General features: G+C 34.7%; 1 protein-coding gene across 1 annotated transcript in view; it reads right to left on the reverse strand.

Annotated features, from left to right (window-relative positions):
• The window catches only part of RICTOR (RPTOR independent companion of MTOR complex 2), a 136,982-nt gene that overhangs the window by 13,335 nt on the left and 99,823 nt on the right, over window positions 1–23,824 (reverse strand). Inside the window, exons 21-34 of the mRNA XM_036759003.1 lie at window positions 22,550–22,749; window positions 17,913–18,039; window positions 17,070–17,234; window positions 16,813–16,889; window positions 16,065–16,143; window positions 15,149–15,258; window positions 14,830–14,917; window positions 13,582–13,674; window positions 13,081–13,187; window positions 9,761–9,990; window positions 6,831–7,842; window positions 6,471–6,542; window positions 1,194–1,371; window positions 126–207 (exon numbers count right to left, since the gene is read on the reverse strand). Coding sequence (XP_036614898.1) covers window positions 126–207; window positions 1,194–1,371; window positions 6,471–6,542; window positions 6,831–7,842; window positions 9,761–9,990; window positions 13,081–13,187; window positions 13,582–13,674; window positions 14,830–14,917; window positions 15,149–15,258; window positions 16,065–16,143; window positions 16,813–16,889; window positions 17,070–17,234; window positions 17,913–18,039; window positions 22,550–22,749 — 2,620 coding nt within the window. The remainder of the gene's footprint in view (window positions 1–125; window positions 208–1,193; window positions 1,372–6,470; window positions 6,543–6,830; window positions 7,843–9,760; window positions 9,991–13,080; window positions 13,188–13,581; window positions 13,675–14,829; window positions 14,918–15,148; window positions 15,259–16,064; window positions 16,144–16,812; window positions 16,890–17,069; window positions 17,235–17,912; window positions 18,040–22,549; window positions 22,750–23,824) is intronic.

Raw genomic sequence — 23,824 nt, forward strand, 5'->3', positions numbered from 1 at the left:
GAATTTTTAAAGCCTCATCTGTTCAACAAAGACTAGTACAGAATGTATTTCTTAAAACATGTAACTGTAAATTATAACATGCTATTTAACCAAAAGTTATGAATAGAATAAATAATACTTATTACCTCCTGAATCAGGTAGTACTCTCACAACACGATCATCACATGGAGGTATAGTTTTCTTCTGAAAATAAGGAATATCCTTTACCTAAAATTTTGAAATAAGATCATGGGAACTGTCTCCAGAAAGAAAATAAATAACATTTCTCAAAACAAATGACATTTTTAAAAAGTTGCCAGCAGTACAAAATCTACAAAGTAAAAATTAAAAAGAATATTAAATTATTCATAATCGTAGCATACTGAAGTTGAAAGGGACCTCTAGGGTCACCTAGTCCAACTAGTACCTTGACAAAATTTCCCTCTACAGTATACATGAAAACTGGCCATCAAACCTCTATGATAGCTCTTTAAATCCCAAAGCAGACTATTCCAGGCTGGAAAAGATCTAATGAGTAAGATTATAGTGTTAAAAGTTGTAAAGTATTTCAGAGAACATCAAGTCCAATTTCCTCACTGTTTACATATGGAACCTGATCTCCAAAGCGGTTAAAGGACTTGACTGAGTGCACAAGGCAGTAAAGCACAGATCCAAAATGCAAACCCTAGTCCTCTCACCTCCAGATGCCATGCTCTTCCCAGGGTGCCATTCTGCTTCCTCTATTCAGAAAGCTGAGAGGCGCAACAACAAAAGTCTGACTACTAGAAAAAAAATTATGCCTGCTCTACGATGGGGATGCTCAGGTAAGATAATGCTTCACGGAGCTTGTATGAATTCCTTAACCCAGCGTTACCCAAAGAGGCATCGGGAACTTCTGGATGTCTTAACAGAACAGATGCTACCAAAAACACAACATAGTAAAAAACCTCTATCAGACTAAAAAGCAACAGGAATACAAAAAGTAGAGACTGGAGGGGACATGCTATTGAAGAAAAGGAATATGGTAGGGGATAAAGTGTGAGAGGAGAGGGAAGAATGATATCCTAGAGAGGCCCAGTGAAAATAAATTATTATATAGTAGGACAACTTCTATCTGAAAATTCCTTTCATGATGTAGCTTAAAATCACATTTGCAGAAATCAATATTCATTACAGTTCTAATTCTTAAGAAAAAAATATATTTATGAATGTACCTGGAATATTTCATTGATGTCCACAGGAAGAGCAAGTCCAATGTAATCATCTGAGCTACCATATGTAGCATTGGATACCATGGACCTAACTGAGGAGGAGCGTTGCAGTGTATTTTGATTAATAGGACTTAATAGATCTTCTTTATCTAATGAAGCATAACTTAAAGCTTTCATGAACCTAAAATACCATGAAGAATAAAAAAACCACTGAATTAGTCTAATGTAATCTTATTTACACAAAGAAATGTATACTTTTGCCCACTTTTAACAAAAGATGTACCAGGAAATCAAAAAAATCTATCAAAATACTTGAGGTAGTTAAGCAACACTAAATATTCCTAAACATTTACTTTATGGTAAGCTTATTTACAGTGTTATTAATATGTATTAAATATCCCAATAAGCTACCTAAAATAGCCTTAAGTGAATATCAAAAGGCAGGTGGCCACACTTCCTGGCAATAAAGTTTTTACAAGTGCAGAAAACTAGATAATCTCCAGCTGCCAAATACTACCTCTCTCTCTAATTCTTGAAACATCTCAAAAGTCAGGATTGTGGTCTGGGGTCACACATCACTAGCACATAAAACAAAGCAACTTAAGAGGCTGCTTAGGGTTGTAGACCTAAGGACACCTCTACCAGTGAACGATAAAAATCATTACTCGATAATAGCTAGTATTGTTATACCACTTAAAGGTTTGCAAAGTTTTACAAATATTGCCTCATTCTATTCTCACAACAACCCTGGGAAGTAGATGGTATTATTATTCTCATTTTACAGATAAGGTAACTGAAGCAAACAGAGGCTGAGTGATTTGCCCAGGGTCATACAGCTAGTAAGCGTTCTGAGTAGGCCCAGTGCTCTATCCACTGCGTCATCTAGCTGCATCAAAATCTTTTAATGTTAACTATTATGTCACAAAATTTCTAGGGCAGCAGAAGCTAACCAAAATTATTCATCTTTGTAAGATCTAATCTACTAGTAAACATTATATTCAATTAAAAATCCAATTCAATAAACATACATTAAGAACTACTATATGAAAAGCATCTGTAACAGGTGCTAGGAATAAATGGTCAAACTTCATAAACAGTTCTTACAGGTGCTTACACTCTAATGGGGACAAATGATATCTGCAAAGACAAGTCTTACGTGAAGGGGTCCAGAACCTCAAAAGATAGAAGGGACCTCCAACCTCAGAGGTCATCCATCTAATTCAACCTATATCCAAACAACAATCTTCTTGACCACATACCCAATAAATAGTCTTGGCTGCAACCAACCAATGGACAGAAAGCAAAATTAAAGCAATGCTTACATTTTTTGTGCCTTACTAAAGGGCTAAAAACCCTAATACTAAGCTTATTTCGCAACATCATTGTAGCTCATATTTAATACAGAATTTTACAGTGTTCAAAGAACAGATCATTTGATTTTCATAATAACTCTGAGAAATGGGTATTATCCTAATTTTACTAATGGTGAAACAGGCTGAGAGAGGTAATATGATTTGTGCAAAATCTACCACTTACTAAAGAGTAGAACTAGGCCTTAAACCTAGGTCTTCTGCCTCCAAGAAAGGGAAGGTGCTTTCTCTTCCTTCACTCTAACCTCTAGTTTACTTCTTACTCTAATACTTAAAAAGATTAATGATTTCAACTACCTAGATACTCCCTCCACTTATGGCACCTGGCAACGTCTGAAAATGAGTTGGAATAACCAGAAAATTATATCATCTGGTGGTCAATATTCTGCTAGGCTAATATTCTGTAGGCTAATGAACTAGGACAACACTCAAACTTGGTGAGACCTAAGTTTATGATCTACTGGTATAGTCTTCAAGAATAGTATCATTTTCATTTCATGCCACAATCAAGCACTAGAGTAAGATATCAAACAATTTTATTTATTTCACTACTGCAGGCAGCCATGATTTTATCATTTATTATTTTATTATCCATGATTTTATATATCAGTACTGACTAAAACCCCTCCATGCCTTAGTAAAAAAGTAACAAAGGCAATGAATAGTACAAACAAGGTACTCATATATACTATGAGCTGGATGAATCTGGGACTGCTACACAGAGGAACTTGCATCTGAGGTGAGCTTCCAAAGAAGATAAGAAAACTGAAAAGCAAAGAGGAGGACAAAAGTACATTCAAGGCATGGGGTGCCTTGGCTTACAAGAATTTACATTGGTGGTTGAGTTCAAGAAGAACTAGAAGATTAGTTTGGCTGGAATGTAGAATACATGAGGAATAGATATAAAATAATGCTTGAAAAGTAGGCAGGAGGAGCTTCATTGTGAAGCTAAGATTTCATTTATTCCCCCTAAATATAATAGGTTAGTAATCAGTTAGAAAAGGGTGGGAAGATAACTAAGAGTTGGCAAAGCTTCATCAAAAATAAGTCTTGGCAGACTTCTCTTATAAATTTTCTTTTTTTGAGGGGCTTATTAAACTGCCTGGAAATGCAGTAGGTATAATACTTTTGTTTTTATAAAGCATCTGATAAAGTATTGCATGCTATTTTTGTAGAAAAGATAGGAAAATACGATCCAGGATAATAATACAATTAGGGAGACTAAGAACTGAATGGCTTAGATGCAAAAAGCAGTCAATAGGGGCTCAACAGGAACCTCAAAGCTTTCCTTCTTGTGATCTGCAGTGCCCCGTTATACTGTGTAACATTTTTATCAATGATTTAGATAAAGGCATAGTTGGCATGCTTATCAAATTTACAGGTGATGCAAAACAGAGGCACAATTCATGTCAGAATTTCAATACTCAAATATTTTGATAGGTTAGAACACGGGGCTGCACCTAGTGAGATGAAATTTAATAAGGATAACAGAAGTCTCACATTTAGGTTCAAAAGATTAAACTTCCAAAGTACAATGTGAGCCAAATATGTGACATGACAGCAAAAAAAAAGAAAGAAAGAAAAAGAAAAAAGATAAACCACACTGAGAGGCATAATGTCTAGGACTAAGGAGTGAAAATTCTACTATACTCTGCCCTGGTCAGATCACACATGAAGTACTGAGCTTCACTGGTTTTAGGAAAAACATTGAAAAGCTGCAAAATACATAAAGAAGAGTAACCAGGATGGTAAATGGCCATTCCATGAGGCTCAGTTATAAAGAAAAAAAAGAATCTTTGACCTAGAAGAGGGAATTGGGGGTGGGGGTGGGGTGGGAAAAAAGGGGTCCATGTGGATGAAGATGGAGAGAATTTGATGGTTTTCAAGTATCTAAAAAAACCTGAAAAATTATGGAATATGGAAGAAGGATTAGGTTTTTGTTTGTTTTGGTACCTGGGTCCAAAGGACAAAACTAGGAAGGGAGAAGTTATAAAGAGGTAAATTTAGGTTTGCTGTAAGGAAAACTTTCTAAAAATTAAATATTCAGAAGCAGAATGAATGACCTGTCTTAGAAGGTACTGAGTTTCTGCTCATTTCAAGATCTTCAAGCAAGGTTGGACTATATGTTTCCTATGGGGTAAAGGGGACTCTTGTTTAGGTATAAGTTGAACTAAATGGCCTTTGAAATACCTCAAACTGAGATTTTGATAACATGCACACCTTCCCTATCTATTGTACTTTGAGTGATCCACATTTACTTATGCTGGCCTCTATATGCTTATAAGATAAGATGCTCATTTCAAGAATGAGTTCAGGTACCATTTTTCCCTCATGAAGACCTCACTGAGTTCCTCCAACTAAAGGCGATAACTCCCTCTAAAGTTTCTCATACTATCCTATTCTCGTATGTAATCATATCAAAATTTCTAAGATAGTTATTTGTGTACACATTTCTTCCCTTGACTAGACTGTAAGGCTTATGTTTTATATTTAATATACTTGTTAAACATTACTAGAATCAATTATGGGAGCTTTGATCTACTCCATTTCCAACCTAGTTTGGTTTGCCCCTTCTCAGGCTGCCTGGTGGCACCCTGCCCTGGGTTTACCCCACTGGTGCAGGGCTTGGTGCAAACACCTAATCACTTTTAGCCCTACTACGGCAATCTACGAGACTTAGTATCCAATTAGAGGGGTGCAACCACCATACCCAGCCACTACTTACTTCTAATTTTATTGTAACAATGGAAAATGCCCAGAATCCCAAGGCCATATATATGACAAGAGAAAGACCTAAAGTGAAACTCTTATTTATGCAAAATTATTTAATGAATGGATTTGTTTGACATCTATTTTGGCTACTCAGAGACCTTTTTCACTTAACTCCCAGTACTAAGATAAGTTCTAAATAAATGAGACTGCCAGTTAGGTTCTAGAAGACTGAGGCACTACTACACGAATACCAGACATACCACAACAACTCATATTTGAACAGTACCTTGTAGTTTACAAAATATTTTCACCTACAGAATAGATATTATTAGCCCTATTTTATAGATGAATAAGCAGAGACTAAATAATAACTTTCCACAATCATATAGTTAATTGAACCAAGAAACAAAAAGTTCTTCTAGCTTGGTCAAGTAGTCTTTCCACTTTGTGATAAGGCCTTATTGAAAGTGAACTGCTAGTTATTAGAGGAAGGAAATTACAAAAAATAATTAGTAATGTGACTATCAGAATCAGATACATTTTATTTGGTTCACCAAGCAAAAAACATGTAGAAATCATAGCCACAGCCAAAGATATCATGTTAAATTCAAAGCAACATTTACTAAGCATTTATTACGTGCAAGTCACAGTGCTAGCTTCCAGGGATAAAAAGGCAAAAATAAAAGTCTCTCCCTTCAAGAACCTAACAGCCCACTGGTAGGAATGTTATATAAATAGTTATATATAATACAAGGGAGGGAATAAAGGGAACAAAAGTGAGTTCAGATAAAAATGCTCTAAAAATATTTAAGGAGGCAAAGAAACTAACAGCAGGGGGGAATCAGGAAAGGTTCCAAGGAAAAAGTGACACCTAAGGTATCACTCTGAAGAAAGATAAGGAATCTGAAATTCTGAGCAAATGTATATATATGCATATATATTTATAAAATTAAATTCTAATCAGGACATTTCAGTTCATTTCAACTAACTTGATGTAATTGCTAAATATCATAAATACCCTAAATTTATTCTTAAGAAGAAAATAATACAAAGAGAGGGGTCAATTTCTTCAGTTTTCATTGTTTCAACTAGATAGCTATAGCTGCTTAAAACAAATGGAAATTACCACTGAAGTTTTTACTGAAATTGTTTAAAAAAAAAAAAGAGGTCAACTTTTTGGGCCTTAAAATTGACCTACCTGAAAAGGTTGTTTGTTATTGTAGGTCTTAAGCTCCTGATTCCCCCGACATGCTTCTTTTTAAAATCGATCCTTGCAGAAGCGAGAAATAAATAAAAAAAAAGCTTGTGACTTGTGTGTCCTAGCAAAGCATGTATGTTTATTTTCAGGGCCTACAAGGAGTTTCTCTCCCCCCCTTGCAGCTGCAAGAATCAATTTCAAATCATATCAGACAATCAGGAGCTTATAACCTACCACAGTAAATAATAATAGCTGTCATTTATGAGGCCTAAATAGATGTAAAACATTTCCAAAATATCCAAATATAGTTTAAATATTTCAACCTGAACTATAATTGTTAACTTAAAAATGTTTTCTTACCTGCTTGGTGTTAACCTTGAATCAAGACTACCAGTCTTCATGGTAATGGTGTCAGTAAAAAGCACGTCTTTTGCTGGAGATGCCAAAGCTTCAGAATGAGATAAAGATGGATGCATTCTTTGTTGCTGCAATCTTTTCAATGTAGCATAACCGAAGGCATCTCTAGAACTTGTATAGCTAAAGTTATAATCTGCTAGACTTTTAATTGTAGCAACAGAAGGGGCTTTAAGGGACTGTGCTCTACGAGGAAGTGTATGAGAAGAACCAGGTGGCACCAGGGACACAGAGTTTGATTTTGAAAGAGGCAGATGGTTGGACTGTGGTGTTGAACAGTGGCTTGTTTTAACAGTTTTAGTACTTACCACTGTACTCAAACTTCCACAGTCTGTGTCCATTGTTGTAGTGTCCACACCTACTGTCTCTCTTGAAGGACTTGAGCTCATTGAGCTTATACCACTTGTTGTAGTATCTGTATTGAAACTTTGGCTACGTATCTTCATATGTGAACTTGTAGAGCTGTCAACAACTAATCTTTCTCTGCTTGTGTTTTCCCTGTGATTCTCTGTACCAAGACTCTTTGTAAATTTTAGATCACTTTCCCCAATACTAGGTGTGCTACCAGCATCTTCAATTTGCTTGGTTCCAACAAAGGAAGTTTCTAATCTTAATGTTTTTTGAACTTTGGAAATGGACGAGAAATCGTCACTATGATTAAAGTCAATACTGGATGGCTCTGTAACTGTTCGGTTTCGCCTAATGCCAGATTTATTGTCAGATGTCAGCTTGCCCCCTTTTGGATCACTGCTACTACGATGTTTTTTATTAGGCAGAGTAAGGGAATTTAAGATGCGATTCTTCACAAGTCTACTAGAGGCAAAAAAGGGGAATGGATTTTTATCCTTTATGGGTCCAGTCCGATCATAAAATGTTTGCTCTGCATCCTCATTGATATCAAGGAAAAATGTACTAGTAGAGCTGCTGCCAAATCGGTCATCCTCCATAATAAACATACCTAAAATGAAAAGTTGCATATTATTAAATGCATCTAAAAATTAAAACATATTCACTCTGTAAATTTTAGTGATCATTTGACCTTAAAACAGGATACTTTATATTTAATATACTGAAACTCTTTAGAAAGCTATCCTTGAGATTAAGTCTGAGAGATAGTAGATATTTATATGAATATTCGAAGACATTTATATAGTACCCTGAGGTTCATAAAGGACTTTATATGCACTATCTCTTTTCAGTGAGTTAAGAGGTAGATATTACAATAATTATCATTCCTGTTTTCACGGATGAGTAAAATGAAGGTCAAAGAGGTTAAATAAACTGAGCATCGTAACAAAATCACTAAGTGCCAGAAGGAACTTGAACCAGCTATCTCTTGCCTCCAAATCCAGAACTCCTTCCATGATACCTAGAATGACTATACCACTGATGGGTGAGACTGTTTTAGAGAGAGAGAGAGAGAGAGAGAGAGAGAGAGAGAGAGAGAGAGAGAGAGGGAGAGAACATGCGCGTGTGTGTGTAGGGATGTCAAGACTGGTATGCCTCATGTAGAATTCACAACAGTTAATGATGCTTCTATATATCAGTAACATCTCAATGAGATAAGATGACAGCAGGGTAGGGGCGGATAAACACAATACAAAACACACCATATACAAGAGCTGGGACTGGAACCAGATTTTCCTGATCCTGTGCCTGGAGAGCACACAGATCACAACCAGAAGACTGATTATTGAAGGACCTATGCTGTGTGTGACCCTTTGGTGGATTTATGAGTATGTTGTAAATTTAACACTAGTGCCACTCAGGAATTTGTGGCTAAACTGTAGTAATTTTTGGAATCTTGTGAGGGAAAAGGGGTGAGCTTTATTTCTTTTTAACTACTCTCTACTCCTCAGAGCTACAGCAACTGCCACAATGCATATTGTCTGATTGTTCTACGAACAACTGTAGGAAGCAACGAATAGGTGGGAAAAATAACAAAACAATGTGATAAAAACAGAAGCGAGAAAGGGATTCAAGGTAGCTCCACATTACATCCTATAATGCTTCACCCATTAAAGCCCAAAGCAGTAGCAATGGCAACCAAATAAAGGAAAAATGTGAGAGGGCAGTGAAACCAATAATTGATGCTGAATTTCCATAGTATACAGGCAGAGTCCTTAAAGAGCCTTACCCCCTAATAATTAAGTAGTTTTTCTCCTTGAAGCTATAACAGTTTGGAACACGTAGGTAGATTTTCACATGGACTATGGATAAATATCTATGGAATGAATTCCCTGAACACTTTCCTAGTGCTTAACTAACTCCATTTGTTGTCATTCTCTATGCCTAAGTCCTCAACTCTGAATGAAGCACAGGTTAAAAGCAAAGCGGATTGTGATTTTAAGAGGAAGGGAAAGAAAAATGGGGTATGTGCTTCACTGAACTGAGAAGCGATATTACAAAATTCTGAAGGAACTTCCATGTAGAAAGAAGTAATAAGTATATTTGAGTATCAAGAGAATACCTTCTTAGAGTGTCTATACGATACAGAGCAGAGGTTCTTTTTCTATCATGAATTCCTAAGGCTTTCTGGGTAAGCCTACAGACACTTCCTTAAAATACTTTTTTAACAGATAAAATAGAATACATAGGATTACAAAAAAAACAATTATAATGAAATGTAGTTATTAAAATGTTTTTCAAAGTTTATGAGCTGCATGTTAAAAACCCCTTTTCTGCATTAAGGGGATGTGAATCTTCAATAGGGTGTTCCTGCTAAACAATAGATTATATGTCTTAGAAAGATTACCCCAATTGCCTTAAAAGAAAACAAAAATGCTTTCATGATTAAGAACAAGCTAATATAGTTTGAAATTCTGCGTGCAAACATTAATTTTAACATTGTTTAACTGAATTGTAACAATGCTTACTTGATGGTGCAGATTCACTCTCACTATTATGTCTAGAGCTGGTGGACTCAGAGTTTAGACTTAGAGTGCTTGGGATAGAAGAAAGTTCATTGCAGAGTTGCTCCATGTCATCTGGAACCACTGGCCATGGTTGTTTTCGACTGTGTCTCACAGCATCCCAATTGTGATATTTTAGGATATCACATCCTTGTTTAGTTTTGGCTATCAGACCAAGCACATAGACACAGGTTCTGTATAGATTGTGATGCAAAAACATGGAAGTTTTTTAGAACCAATAATTTAAATGAAAAAGTAATTTCCTACAAATGATTACTATTTGTTTATATCTCCTTAAAAAGCCATCGGACATAAAAGTCCTGTGAAGAAACTCATGGAATCCAGTTATATTTCAGAGCTCCTTGAAACCTTTGATACCTTTACTAGGTGTGAGGATTGATTCCATATTTTGTCTTCTATCTCTGCTTATATGATCACAAGAGGGAGAGGGAAATGGCTCCATGAACCACTGCATTCCGGGGTACATGTGTGTGTGTTTGTGTGCACACATACTTGCTTTTGCTGTCACCCTAAAGGTTTCCTAGATCAGATACTGAAAACTACTTTCCTTTTAGAGATTTGAACAACAGTTGAAGATGACCAAGGGGAAAGTAAACAATGTATGCAAATGGTATAAGAAATCAAACTACTCAAAAATTAAATAACTAGTGCAAATGGTTGGTATCATCTAAAGCTACTTTCATCTTGAACCCTGGATAAGAATTGGTCCAGGAACTAAAAGAATTCAAGAGAAATATCTCTTTACATTTTGAATCTCTTGCTTAATTACTCTTCTCTTCTGTTTTCCTCCCAACAAGCTAGGCCCCATCATCCCTCCTAGAAGAATCAACAACCACCACTCCAATACCCTTAACATGCTTAATCACATCATTCATGAGATAACAAGGACTCAAATGGGCATATAACCGGTATCAGAATTCCACCAGCCTATTATCTAAGGTCACATAATTCTTCTACCACAAATACACTGCAAATGTAATTTCATAAAAGAAAATTTATACCAAAACAACTTAAATCAATAAAGTAGACGTATTTTATAAAATATAAAAACATAGCTACTGAAAATAATTGGGATGAAAAATAAGGGACAAAAAAAAAATCAGTATCTCCTAAATAATTAAGACAGATTTCATTTCTGGCATAAAAACACAAAAATATTTATTTAAAACATACTCACATATATGCAGTTTAAATGACTCTAGGATCACAATTGTAAAATTTAAAACATTTCTTAGAAAAGTTAAGTATAGATGCATTTACAACAAATTTTTAAAATTCTGTACAACTCTTGTTCTCTTAAAACATACAAATAACTCAGAGTTACTAAAGTCTGTATTTGAAGCTAGTTATTTACAATGTAATAAGCTATTCTTTGGAAAGATGATGTAAATAATGCTCAATGAGTAGGACTTGCATTTAATTATTTAAATAGCAATAAAAGTTTGCAACGAGCTACTCAAACTTGTCATCTGGTCACTACTATTACTGGGTTAGGACTAGGGATACAATGGGTGCCACAAAACAGATTTTGGGGGGAGTGTAACTGGTCTGGGTCAGTTTAATTCAACGGACATTAAGTGCCCAATGTATGGAAGGCACTACTATATATTGGGGATGTGACAACAACAACAAATGACAGTCTAAGAAGCTTAAGATATCTATACCTATCATGATATATATAGAGATAAAGTACGGTACAAGGTAGAGTATGACGAGAGCAGAGCATCAGACAGAGCTCTAGGAAAGTCTGAGTAAGCAGGGAACATTTTTATCTGTATCTTTGGGAAGGGAGGGAAGATATCAGGAAGGGCTTCTAGAAAGAAGTGGCACTTGAGCTGAGCCTTAAAAGAAGAGAAAAAACTTCAAAGGCAGAGACGTAGATAGAGTACATTCAAGACATGGAGGCAAGTGAGCAAATACAGGAGATGGAATGTAAAGTTTGGAGTGGTAGTCTGCAAACATTTTTGGTCATGTACTAGTATCAGTTTTTTTTTCTTTTCTTTTCTTTTTTTTGGGGGGGCAGGACAATTGGGGTTAAATGACTTGCCCAAGCCCAAGGTCACACAGCTAGTACATGTGTCACTTGATTGAGGATGGATTTGAACTCAGGTACTCCTGACTCCAGGGCCAGTGCTCTATTCACTGTACCACCTAGCTGCCCCCAGTATTAGTTTTTTAAAAAAGGTTGTACATGTACCCATAATATATGGATATTTGTAAATTATATACGTGTATTATTATCTCTCTCTCTCTCTCTCTCTCTCTCTCTCTCTCTCACACACACACACACACACACACTGAATTTAAAGTGCGGGGAAAGGGGGATAATGGTAACTGGGGGAATCAGGATGGGCCTTGAAGAAGAGGTGTTCTAAGGGGATCTAAGTAAGAAAAATGTATATTCTGGGCACGAGTAAAACTTATACAAAAGCATGGAGACTAAAGATGGAATATTATATGAGGAAAAGAGGATGACAACATGGCTGAACCACAGAGCATGTAAAGGTAAGTAATAAACAATAAAAATGAGAAAGAGAGATTTGAGACAGAGAGACTTATAAGAAAGCTACTGAAATAATGTAGGTGAAAAATAATGAGAGTCTAAAATATGAGTGGTTGTGGGAATGGAGAGGATGGGACTAATTAAACAGAACTGGTAGAAACAGAATTGACAAGACATAGCAAATGATTTGACATGAGGAATAGAGAACAGGATAACTACTAGGTTGTAAACCAAGGTGACTAGGACTAGAAGCCCTCAATAGAAATATAGTCAAACATGTACATTGGAAAGATTATTTTTTTTGTAGTTGTGTGAAGAATGAATTGGACTGGGAAGAGACCAGTGTAGAATCAAATTTGTGATTTCTCTTCAGCAAATTTCTTTAATCATCTGACGTCAATTTGCTGAGATTTATAGTAATTACTAGGAATTAAGAGACAGAAGTATTGGTCCCTGACAAGTCTATTCCATGTAGGACCTGGAGCAAACCATTCCATTTCTGGACTTTCCCCTTCTCTGGGTCTCAGTTTCCTCATCTGTAATCAAGGGAGTTGGACTAGATGTTTTCTAAGGAAATTCATAATCTAAACTGTGGTCTTATCATCACAAAAACCTATTAAGACTGAGAGTTCCTTCATAGTCAACATTTTAGTCATAACACAAAATTATGGATCAGATATATGAGGTTTATTGTCTAATGATCAATGTACTCTATGCTAAAGAAACACATTATGAATTGCTGCAAAAAAAAAATACACACCCTCTAATGGAGAGAACCTCACAATGCTGTGCTAATGCCATTATATCTGGAATCACATTCTCCTCTTGAAGCAAGTTAAGACCCCAGTTTGATGATCCGATATTACCCTGGAATTAAAAAAAAAAATTCCTTTGCTATTAGACAGGGTTACAAAATACAGATGCTTTTCAAGAAACTTGGGAAAATGCAGACATAAAATAAATCCTTTTTTATAAGACAAAATGCAACAAACTCCTGATGACAGCGCAATTAAAGCAAACAAAAAGTTTTTCCCAGGCAAAACTAAAATCTTCAAAAAAGATTACTGTGAAAGGATCTGCTTTTCAGAATGAATATAACATTTAAATTAGTGGAGACAGTTTTCGTCTTGGAATATTAAGACCAGTAATAGAAATTCCAATGCCATCTTTGTAAGACAAAACACTGTTAAAGGAAAAAAGTACAGAATCTAAGAAATGGCAAAGCTATCACATATTTACCACATACTAATTGAGTACTAACCAAGGCCCAAAGGGCTGCTTTTAGCTGCTTTACTCCTTCCCACTTATCCAACATTGGTGAGCGAATAGTATAACTGAGATCTGGAACAACACTCTAGATAGGAAAGTAAGGAGAAACACTTAACAACAATATACTAGATTTCATTTATTGCTATTAACTCCCAATTTTAAAATATTTTCATATATTTTATGCTAGATTACATAAATGACAGTAACAAAAAATGAGTTTTTCAAATTTCAAATAGCAGGGTAAGCAGCTGGTTTCTCAGGAATTCTTTTTCATGTCTAGTGGCCTTTTTCACAACTACCTCACAAATTCCTCTTATTTTCATCCCATTCTCCTCCATTTTCTTCTGCCATCTCTTTATGGCCTAGTCTTTCAAAAGAGCCTCCTTATACATGGATTCTCTCACATATTTTACTATTGATCTATAAATATAAAGCACAAACAATCACCCAGAGGTTGGCCTGGCCATGCAAGAAGTCACATGCAGATACACTGGTAATGCAATTGTGATAAAAATGCACAAAAATCACTCACATGTGCCTAACCCCATATACCTCACACAGATATGTGTATACACAAACATATGCATGTCTGGTGAATTTATGCACAATATACATTTACATTTCCTTTTATTCTTAAATTTAGGCAATATATCTGCCTTTTAAAGAATACTGACAATTGCATTATACTATATGTATATACATAATACACCTATACACACACGAACACATATTCATGCATACACACCCACAGCAGTGTTGGGGGGGCATAATATGTGTGAGTGGGATAACGGACAGGAGCAGACCTTCGAGCCTGGAAGATCTGTCCCACTCTCAGACATTATATGGCCATGTGCTCCTGGGCAAGTCACTTAACTACTAAGCGCTCCCAGGAAACTCTCCAAGACTATATGATGTAGAGAAGATGCCCTGTATTGGTAGAAGGAGTTTTCTTATTCAGGTATTCTCTATATTCCAATGAGAATTTGGAAATAAGTTTTATCTGTATCCATAGCTATATCTATATTGAGACTGAGACAAGACTACCACAAATAGTCAAATGTAGAAATGTGTTCAAATTTATAGTGTCAATGTTCTTGATCAACTATGGAACACTGTCCTAACTATACCACTGAATTTACTGCTATTTTATGTTCTTTTCCAAAGAACCTATCTTTACAAATTCACATTTTTAAAATTAGCCATGCTCTACAAGCAATCTACTATATAATTAGAATTGTACCTGTACCTCCAACAAATGACATCCTGTTTTGTGGTGTACCAGTTGTCCATAAAGGTGTATGGGCAGGTAGACATGTGGTCGCTGTAATCTAGTGTAACAAAAATATTTGATAAAACCTATTTGATCCATTCTAAGTAGGCTCTAATTAAAAACATTATTGACATTATTAGTCATAGAAAATGACATATTTGCCTAATGAGTTTTACATTTAATAACAATTAACAAGATGAAATAGAAATAAAACCAGAAAAGAAATTAGCTCATTATAAATTAAATTTAGTTATTGATGCATGAGTTATTTCTGTAAGGATGATGATACCTTTGGTTACTCCGACGAACATAGTTATCACCATCTACGGGTTTACGATAAGTTGTAAGTGCTTCGTTAAGTTGTTCCTCAATTAATTCAACGTATTTTGAATTGTATTCCTAAAAGATAACACAGTATTAGTACTATTTATTGCCAATAGAAAAGACTATAGTAAGGAAAGTATTTAAAACACTTGAAGAATTCACACAAATATGCAAATTTTCTTTTTGTTTGTTATTTTTAAGTCTCTATATGTTTCCATGTGTTGCTCATTTGTTACATTCTTAAAGATAGCTTAAAGCAAAAGATGGCAAAAATAGAGAAATTGACCCTAGAAGATGTCCAAATTTTTTTAGCTTCTTCAACCTGCTGCACAAAGAACTTGTGCCTACTTTTCATGCCTAAGTAGACACTTTTTTACCATAGAGACTTAAGTAAATTATTAGCCTAAAGTGAATTTTGTCAACATTGCTATATTTGCTTCATGGGGTTTCGCACCTCCTTAGCTTATGTATTTTGGCATAAAATGACTGCTGTTCAGCTATAGAGCACAAAGGGAAAGACAAACCATTAAAAAAAAAGTTTTAGAGTATAAAGACTTTAAGGTCATTAGGAACATGAGCAAGTTTTTATGAGGGATATTTGAGCTCCTGTTGACTATTAAAAAAAACAAGAAAAATCATCTCTGTAAGAACATGTATTTTTGTAGCTAACTCAGAAACCTGGAATTATGGAAGTTTAATATCAGTTTAACAGATACGTATAAAGTATCTAATTTGTTGTGGCATGAAACCCAATGTTAATTATAGGAATACATGATAAACAAATATTGTTTAAAACCTTCTAACTATATCTAACTTACAATTCTACCTTCCCCACCCCAAAAATTTTAAAACTTCTATCTCCTGATTCAATTAAATGTTACCTTTTGCCATTTTTCCATTTGCTTTGTTACGTAACCCCTCTCATTAAGATAGGAAAACCCCTTCGGAATGGACAAAAATCTATAAAGGTAATAGAAGAAGTTAAAGATTCAATACCAAGAATTTACAAAGGGCTATATTTAAGTGACATATCCTGCAAAACTAAAAAACTGAGTATTCTTCCATTTGTGAAATACCTTTAATCCTAGGATACTTTGAAAATTCTTTGCAAACAGATAAGTGAGATCATAGTCATAGCATTTAAGAGCTACAGTTGACCTTGGAAATTAACTGACCCAACCATGTCTTTTTCCAGATGAGGAAACTGAGGTTTAAATGGGCTAAATGATTTATCTAAAGTCATACAGCTATTGGTCATAAAATCAGATTTCCTACCTAGTATTTTATTCAGTACAATCCACTGAGTCCCTCTCTGATTATATATGAGTACATGCTAAGAAAGAAAAAGGTGAAAATAAAAAATAAGAAAGAAAAGGAGTACATGAAGATGAAATATTTTTAACACTGAATAGTATCTAAAATCTTGAAACGTCTTCTTTGCAAAATATAGAGGACTACTTGCTAAAGAAACTGTCATACTTTGTTATTCTCCAGAATTTTCCTATTTAGATTCAGTCTTATTATTCATGCGCTATAAGGGTCAATATAGGTGATATAAGTTAAAAAAACAAACAAACGCAACAACCCCCCACACCCCCAAAGAAAAGAAAACCCTGGCTTAATATTTACCTAAGAAGGAGAAGCAGACCTTTGTCTCCAAGATGAGATAAAGCTGGTTTCATCTGGATGAGAGCATGAAGATTAGCCTAAAAAGAAACAGACAAATTATCAATTGGACAAAATAACTGATTATCAGGAACTAGCTTAATCAATCATTCACTCAAGCTGAAAAGTAAATTTAGTTATAAAATAATATCATTATTTTAAAATCCAAGAGTTGTTCTTATCCACACTTAAGTATTTCATAACCAAAAGGAAATAGTCACCTTGTCTTCACATGCTTCATCTAAGATATCAAGAGCTTCAGAGGAAATAGTTTTATTTTTATCATGCAGTTGGGTCACTAGCAATTCAATGCCCCAGTTACTGAAGAACTCTACATTGGCCCTTAATAATACTCTTAAATGTTTTGTTGCGTACAACCTGCAGCCCTGCAAAAGGAAAAAAAAAGATAAACTTATTAAACATGTGTCTTTTTTCCTTTAAATCAAGAATGAGACTTTTCACATCCTCTTAAGGAGAAATACCTTATTACTTTATCACTGTGTTACACTGAAATATTTTACTTGACTCAAAAAAGCTTCAAGGATGATTATAATTTCTGCTAAGAAGATATTTTATCCTCTATACTATGTGTTGAATGAAGCAAATTAACACTTCCCTTTGGATATATTGGTCTTATTACTACATCATCACAATTAACAAATATTAAGAGTTTACTATCTACCAAGTACAGTGTGCTGGATGCTGGGGATACAAAGTCAAAAAAAGAAGTCCATGTACTCAGAAGTACCTTCCTGTAGAAGGAAGCATCTGAGCTGAGCTCTAAAGGAATTTAGAAATTAGAAATTTTAAGAGGTACAAGACGGTAATGAGTTCATTATAGACATAGCAGCCATTGCAAAGTTAGGGCACGAAGCACCACATGTTAGAGACTACATGACAGATACTACTTCAGGCACTTTAGAAGTAGGAAGAAGGAATGGAGAAGTTATTAAGGTGTTCACAACCATTAATCAGTACTTCTAAGTATTTCCAATTGATTTTAAATTTGTTTTGTTTTTATGGCTGTTCATAAAATGCATTTGTCTTGTCTATGTTATACTCACATCAGTAGCTGCTGTTAGGATTTTGGAAAGTATAACTCTGGCTAATCCATCTCTGCTATAGTCCAAACTTGAAACTGTTAGTTTCAATAAGTGATCTTGGTTCTTCAAGGAACAAAGATTAAGAAGACTAATGAGAAAGAGAAAAAAAAATAAAGATATTAGAATCTATTTTGTATGTGAAACAGAGCAATGCACAGCAAACAGGAGCTGAAGTATCAAACAAGAGTTATTTCTATTTAGGTCTTGTATTTTTTTTCTTTTTTTAATTTTACAAATTTATTTTTTATTTTTAGTTTAAAACATTCAGTTCCACAAGTTGTTGGGTTCCAAATTTTCTCTCCCTCCCTTTCCTCCCCCCCACTTCTACATATACCTTCACATTGAACTTATTTACATAATAGTCCAGTTGTAAAGAAGAATTGTAACCGATGGAATGAATCATGAGAAAGAAGAAACGAAACCAAAAAAGAAAGGAAAAAAAAAAAGAAATCAAATAGTTTGCCTCAATCTGCATTCAGACTCCATAATTCTCTCTCTTTTTCCATCATGAGTCTTTTGGAGCTGTCTTTGAACCTTGTACTGATGAGGAGTCAATTCTATCAAAGTTAGTCCTTACAGATACTGTATCTGTAATCATGTATAATGATCTCCTGGTTCTGCTCTCCTCACTCGGCATCAGTTCATGTAAGTCTTTCCAGGTTATAATGAAGTCCGTCCCTTCCTCATTTTGTATTGCACAATAGTAATCCATTACATTCATATACCACAATTTGTTTAGCCTTCCACAATTGATGGGCATCCCTTTGATTTCCAATTCTTTGCCACACCAAAAAGAGCTGCTATCATTATTTTTGTACATACGGGTCCATGTCTCCCTTGTATGATCTCTTTGGAATATAGCCCTAGAAGCAGTATTGCTGGGTCAAAGGGTATGCACATTTTTATTGCCCTTTGGGCATAGTTCCAACTTGCTCCCCAGAATGGCTAGATCAGTTCACAACTCCATCAACAATGTAACAATGTTCCAATTTTCCCACATCCTCTCCAGCATTTATCATTTTCCTGTTTTGTCATTCTGGCCAATCTGACAGGAGAGATGTGGTACCTATGTGTTGTTTTGATTTGCATTTCTCTAATCAATAGTGATTTAGAGCATTTTTTTATATGACTATAGATATCTTTAATTTCTTCCTCTGAAAACTGCCTGTTCATATCCTTTGACCATTTCTCAACTGGGGAATGACTTGTACTCCTATAAATTTGGTTCAATCCCCTGGATATTTTAGAAATGAGGCCTTTATCAGAGACACTGGTTGTAAAGATTTTCTCCCAATTTTCCGCTTCCCTCCTAATCTTTGTTGCATTGGCTTTGTTTATACAAAAACTTTTCAATTTAATACAGTCAAAATTATCCATTTTGCATTTTGTAACACTCTCTATCTCTTGTTAGGTCATGAATCCTTCCCCTTCTCATAAATCTGACAGGTAAACTATTCCTTGCTCTTCCAAACTGCTTATAGTATCAGCCTTTATTCCTAAATCATGAACATATTTTGACTTTAGTTTGGTATATGGTGTAAGATATTGGTTTATGCCCAGTTTCTGCCATGCCATTTTCTAATTTTCCCAGCAGTTTTTCTTTATAGTACAGTTTAACATCTGGTATGGCTAGGCTACCTTCCCTAGCATTTTTTTTCATTAATTCCCTTGATATTCTGGACCTTTTGTTCTTACAGGTGAATTTTGTTATTATTTTATCCAGCTCTGTAAAATAATTTTTTGGTAGTTTGGTATGGCACTGAATAAGTAAATTAACTTAGGTAAAACTGTCATTTTTATTATATTAGCTCAGCCTAGCCAGGAGCAACTGATGTTTTTCCATTTATTTAGATCTGACTTCATTTGTGTGAAACGTGTTTTGTAATTGTGTTCATATAGGCCCTGGCTTTGTCTTGGCAGGTAGACTCCCAAATATTTTATAGTGTCTACAGTAACTTTAAATAGAATTTCTCTTTCTTTCCCTTGCTGTTGGGCTTTGTTAATAATATATAGGAATGCCGAGGGTTTATGTGGGTTCATTTTATGTTCTGCAACTTTGCTACAGTTTTTTATTATTTCAAGTAGTTTACTTGATTCGCTAGGATTCTCAATCATCCTATCATCTGCAAAGTGTTATAACTTAAAGTTTCTTCTTTGCCCATTCTAATTCCTTCAATTTCTTTTACTTCTCTTATTGCTAAAGCTAACATTTCTAGTACCAAATTGAATAAAAGGGGTTATAATGGACATCCTTGCTTCTTTGTTTTTTTTTTTACTTTTTTTTCCCACACTTCTTTATTTATTTTCTGGCTTTCAACTCGCCAAAAGTCACTTGATCATTTGAATACTGAAAATAAGCTAATGGAAAAATCACTGAATTCACAGAATTACAATGGTCCTGGTACTGATAATAAATGTGAATTCTCATTGCGGTAAAGGCAAAATCTACCAAATATTTTTCATGTTCTTTAAGTTCACCAAAAAAACAAACACAGAATACTGATGCCTTCTGGAGGCTTTCATTATTTACACCCAATCTACTATCAGCTAAACTGTAAAGCGCTTGTGGACAGAGACCAGATTGCCTCAGCCCACTGCATATTGCTGACCATACAGAAGGCAGGACATCCTTGTTTCAGCCTCGATTTTGTTGGGAATGCATCTAGCTTATCTCCATTACATATAATGCATGCTAATGGTTTTATGCAGATGCTATTTGTAATTTTAAGGAAGACTTTGTTTATTCCTATGCTTTCTAGTGTTTAAATTAGATTTTTTATTTCTAGTTTACAACACTTAGTTTTACATGTTTTTGAGTTTCACATTTTCTTTCCTTCCCCCCATCCCCCCTGCCCCCCAAGATGGCAAGCAGTCCAATATAGATTCCACATAAACCTTCACATTAAACTTATTTACACGATAGTCAAGTTGCAAAGAAGATTTATGACCAATAGAGTGAATCATGAGAGAGAAGAAACAAAACCAAAAATAAAAAGAGGAAAAAAAAAGAGCAAATAGTTTGCCTCAATCTGCATTCAGATTCCACAGTTCTTTCCTTTCTAGTGTTTTTAATAAGAATGCGGGTTGTATTTTATCAAAAGCTTTTTCTGCATCTATGGAGATAATCATACAGTTTCTATTAGTTTTATTGTTAATATGATCAATTATGCTGATAGTTTTCCTAATATTGAAACAGCCTTGCATTCCTGGAATAAGTCGCTACAATCTTTTTGCTAATATTTTATTTAAAATTTTTTCATCAATATTCATCAGGGAAATTGGTCTATAATTTTCTTTCTCTGTTTGGACCCTTCCTGGTTTAGGTATTAGTACCACATTTGTATCATAAAAAGAATTTGGTAGGACTTCTTCGCCTCTTTTCCCAAATAGTCTATAAAGTATAAGAATTGTCCTTTAAATGTTTGATAGACTTCACACGTAAAACTATCTGGCCCTGGAGATTTTTTCCTAGGGAGTTCACTGATGGCTTGCTCAATTTCTTTTTCTGAGATGGGGTTATTTAGGTATTTTGCTTCCTCTTCTGTTATCTTGGGCAATTTATATTTTTGTACATATCTATCCATTTCCCTAAAGTGGTCAAATTTATGGGCATACAACTGGGCAAAATAATTCGTAATTATTGTTTTAATTTCTTCCTCTTCATTGGAGATGAATTCACCCTTTTCATTTTTGATACTGGTAATTTGGTCTTCTTTCTTTTTTTTTAATCAAATTGACCAAAGGTTTATCAATTTTATTGTTTTTTTCATAAAACCAGCTCTTAGTTTTATTTATTAGTTCAATACTTTTCTTGATTTCAATTTTATTAATCTCTCCTTTGATTTTCAGTATTCCTCATTTGTATTTAATTGGGAATTTTCAAGTTGTTCTTTTTCTAGCTTTTTCACAGTTGCATGCCCAACTCACTGATCTCCTTTTTCTCTATTTTATTCACATAAGCATTTAGAGATATAAAACTTCCCCTAAGAACTGCTTTTGCTGCATCCCATAAGTTTTGGTATGTTGTCTCATTATGTCATTATCTTGAATGAAGTTAATTATTGCTATGATTTGTTCTTTGACCCATTCATTCTTTAGGATTAGATTATTTGGTTTCCAATTAATTTTTAGTTTAGTTTTCCATGGTCCTTTATTACAAATGATTTTTATTACATCATGATCTGAAAAGGATGCATCGACTATTTCTAACTTGCTGCACTGGATTGTGAAGTTTTTATGCCCTAGTACATGGTCAATTTTTGAGTATGTGTAGGTCTTGTATTTTCTTTTTTTTGTTTGGTTTTTTTTTTGCAGGGGGGAAGGCAGGGCAATTGGGGTTAAGTGACTTGCCCAAGTTCACACAGCTAGTAAATGTGTCAAGTGTCTGAGGCCGCATTTGAACTCAGGTACTCCTGACTCCAGGGCCGGTGCTCTACTCACTGCGCCACCTAGCTGCCCCTGGGTCTTGTATTTTCAAAACACTTAAGTGAGCAGAAGCACATTTTAACCAAATAGAAAAGCAAAAGGTTTTTTTTTTAAAACCTGGAATAAAAAAATAAGTTTGATGATATATGAAGAATAAACTGCAGGATACTCACCACTGAAATACACTGCATTTTTCTAGCATTTTAACTCCATGAGGATGACAGGAAAGTGTTCCAATAAATAAAAAGTAGTGTTGACTAAGGGTACTCAGTAGACCATTGTTCTGAAGGCTTCGTTCAGGTTTCATTCCAGATGAGGAACTAAGCCATTGAACAATATCTTTTACTAGTTCTTCTAAGTATCCTTGCCCATCCTAAAGAAGAATAATGAAATGAGAAAAGGTTAATAGCATTAGAAAAGCAAATAATGCTCCTTAGTAGAAATTCAACTTAAGTACAAATAAATTTTTAAAAAATCATAAGAAAAATGGAGAGGGGGAACAGCATGAAGGAGTTAAGACAGAATGAGAGGGAAAGAGAGAGGGTCAAAACAAATGAAAAAAAACCAAGAGAGCCTAATTGACTAAAAAAACAAAAACGACAATAAAAAACTGATATCAGCAAGGGGAAGTTGGAAGGGAATAAGCATTTCTATAGCACCTACTATGTGCCAGGCACTGTACTAAGGACTTTTTACAAATATTATCTCACTGATTCCTCATAATAATAGTAGGAGGTAGTTGAGTGTAACCATCCACCCTGTCATCTTTGACTACTATTATTATCTCCATTTTTGAGGAAACTGAACCAAACAGATTAAGTAAGTTTCATAGGGTCATACAGCTAGTAAGTATCTGGATTTGAACTTGGATCTTCTTGACTCCAGGACCAGGGATCTATCCACAGTGCCACCAGCTGCCTATACTATTTCATAGATATCCTGCTATACTCAAGTGGGAACAATTAATTACTAAACAACAAAACAGAACAAGTATCTCAGATTTTTAGTCTATATTTATCCTGAACATATAGTAAATATTCCTAATGAAATACGCATGGAAAAACTTCAACGAAAAAACAGAAGCTTACTTCCAATATCGAATCAGTTTTTAATCAAGTATACTGCTAATTCATGAAATAGTGAAGGAAAAATTAGTTTAATCATTGGTGTTCTAAAACTGTCTTGGAAACTGTAAGTTTTGCTGTGAAATATTAAAACATTAATAAATACATTTTCCTATCAGCTTCATTGATTTTAAGTGCTAAGTTATTTACTGGAATATCAAGAGTCAATTTTATGTAACTGATACATGGTAACATTTCCCTGATTGTGAACCAGTAACAATATGTGTATGTGGTTTAAAGAAATATGTAGTAAACTGTATTTTCTTACCCTCATTACCAAATACAGAAGTTTCTTATTACAATCAAAATGTTACTTTAATTTTC

Source organism: Trichosurus vulpecula, chromosome 1, assembly GCF_011100635.1.
Source record: "Trichosurus vulpecula isolate mTriVul1 chromosome 1, mTriVul1.pri, whole genome shotgun sequence".
Classification (NCBI taxonomy): Eukaryota; Metazoa; Chordata; class Mammalia; order Diprotodontia; family Phalangeridae; genus Trichosurus; species Trichosurus vulpecula.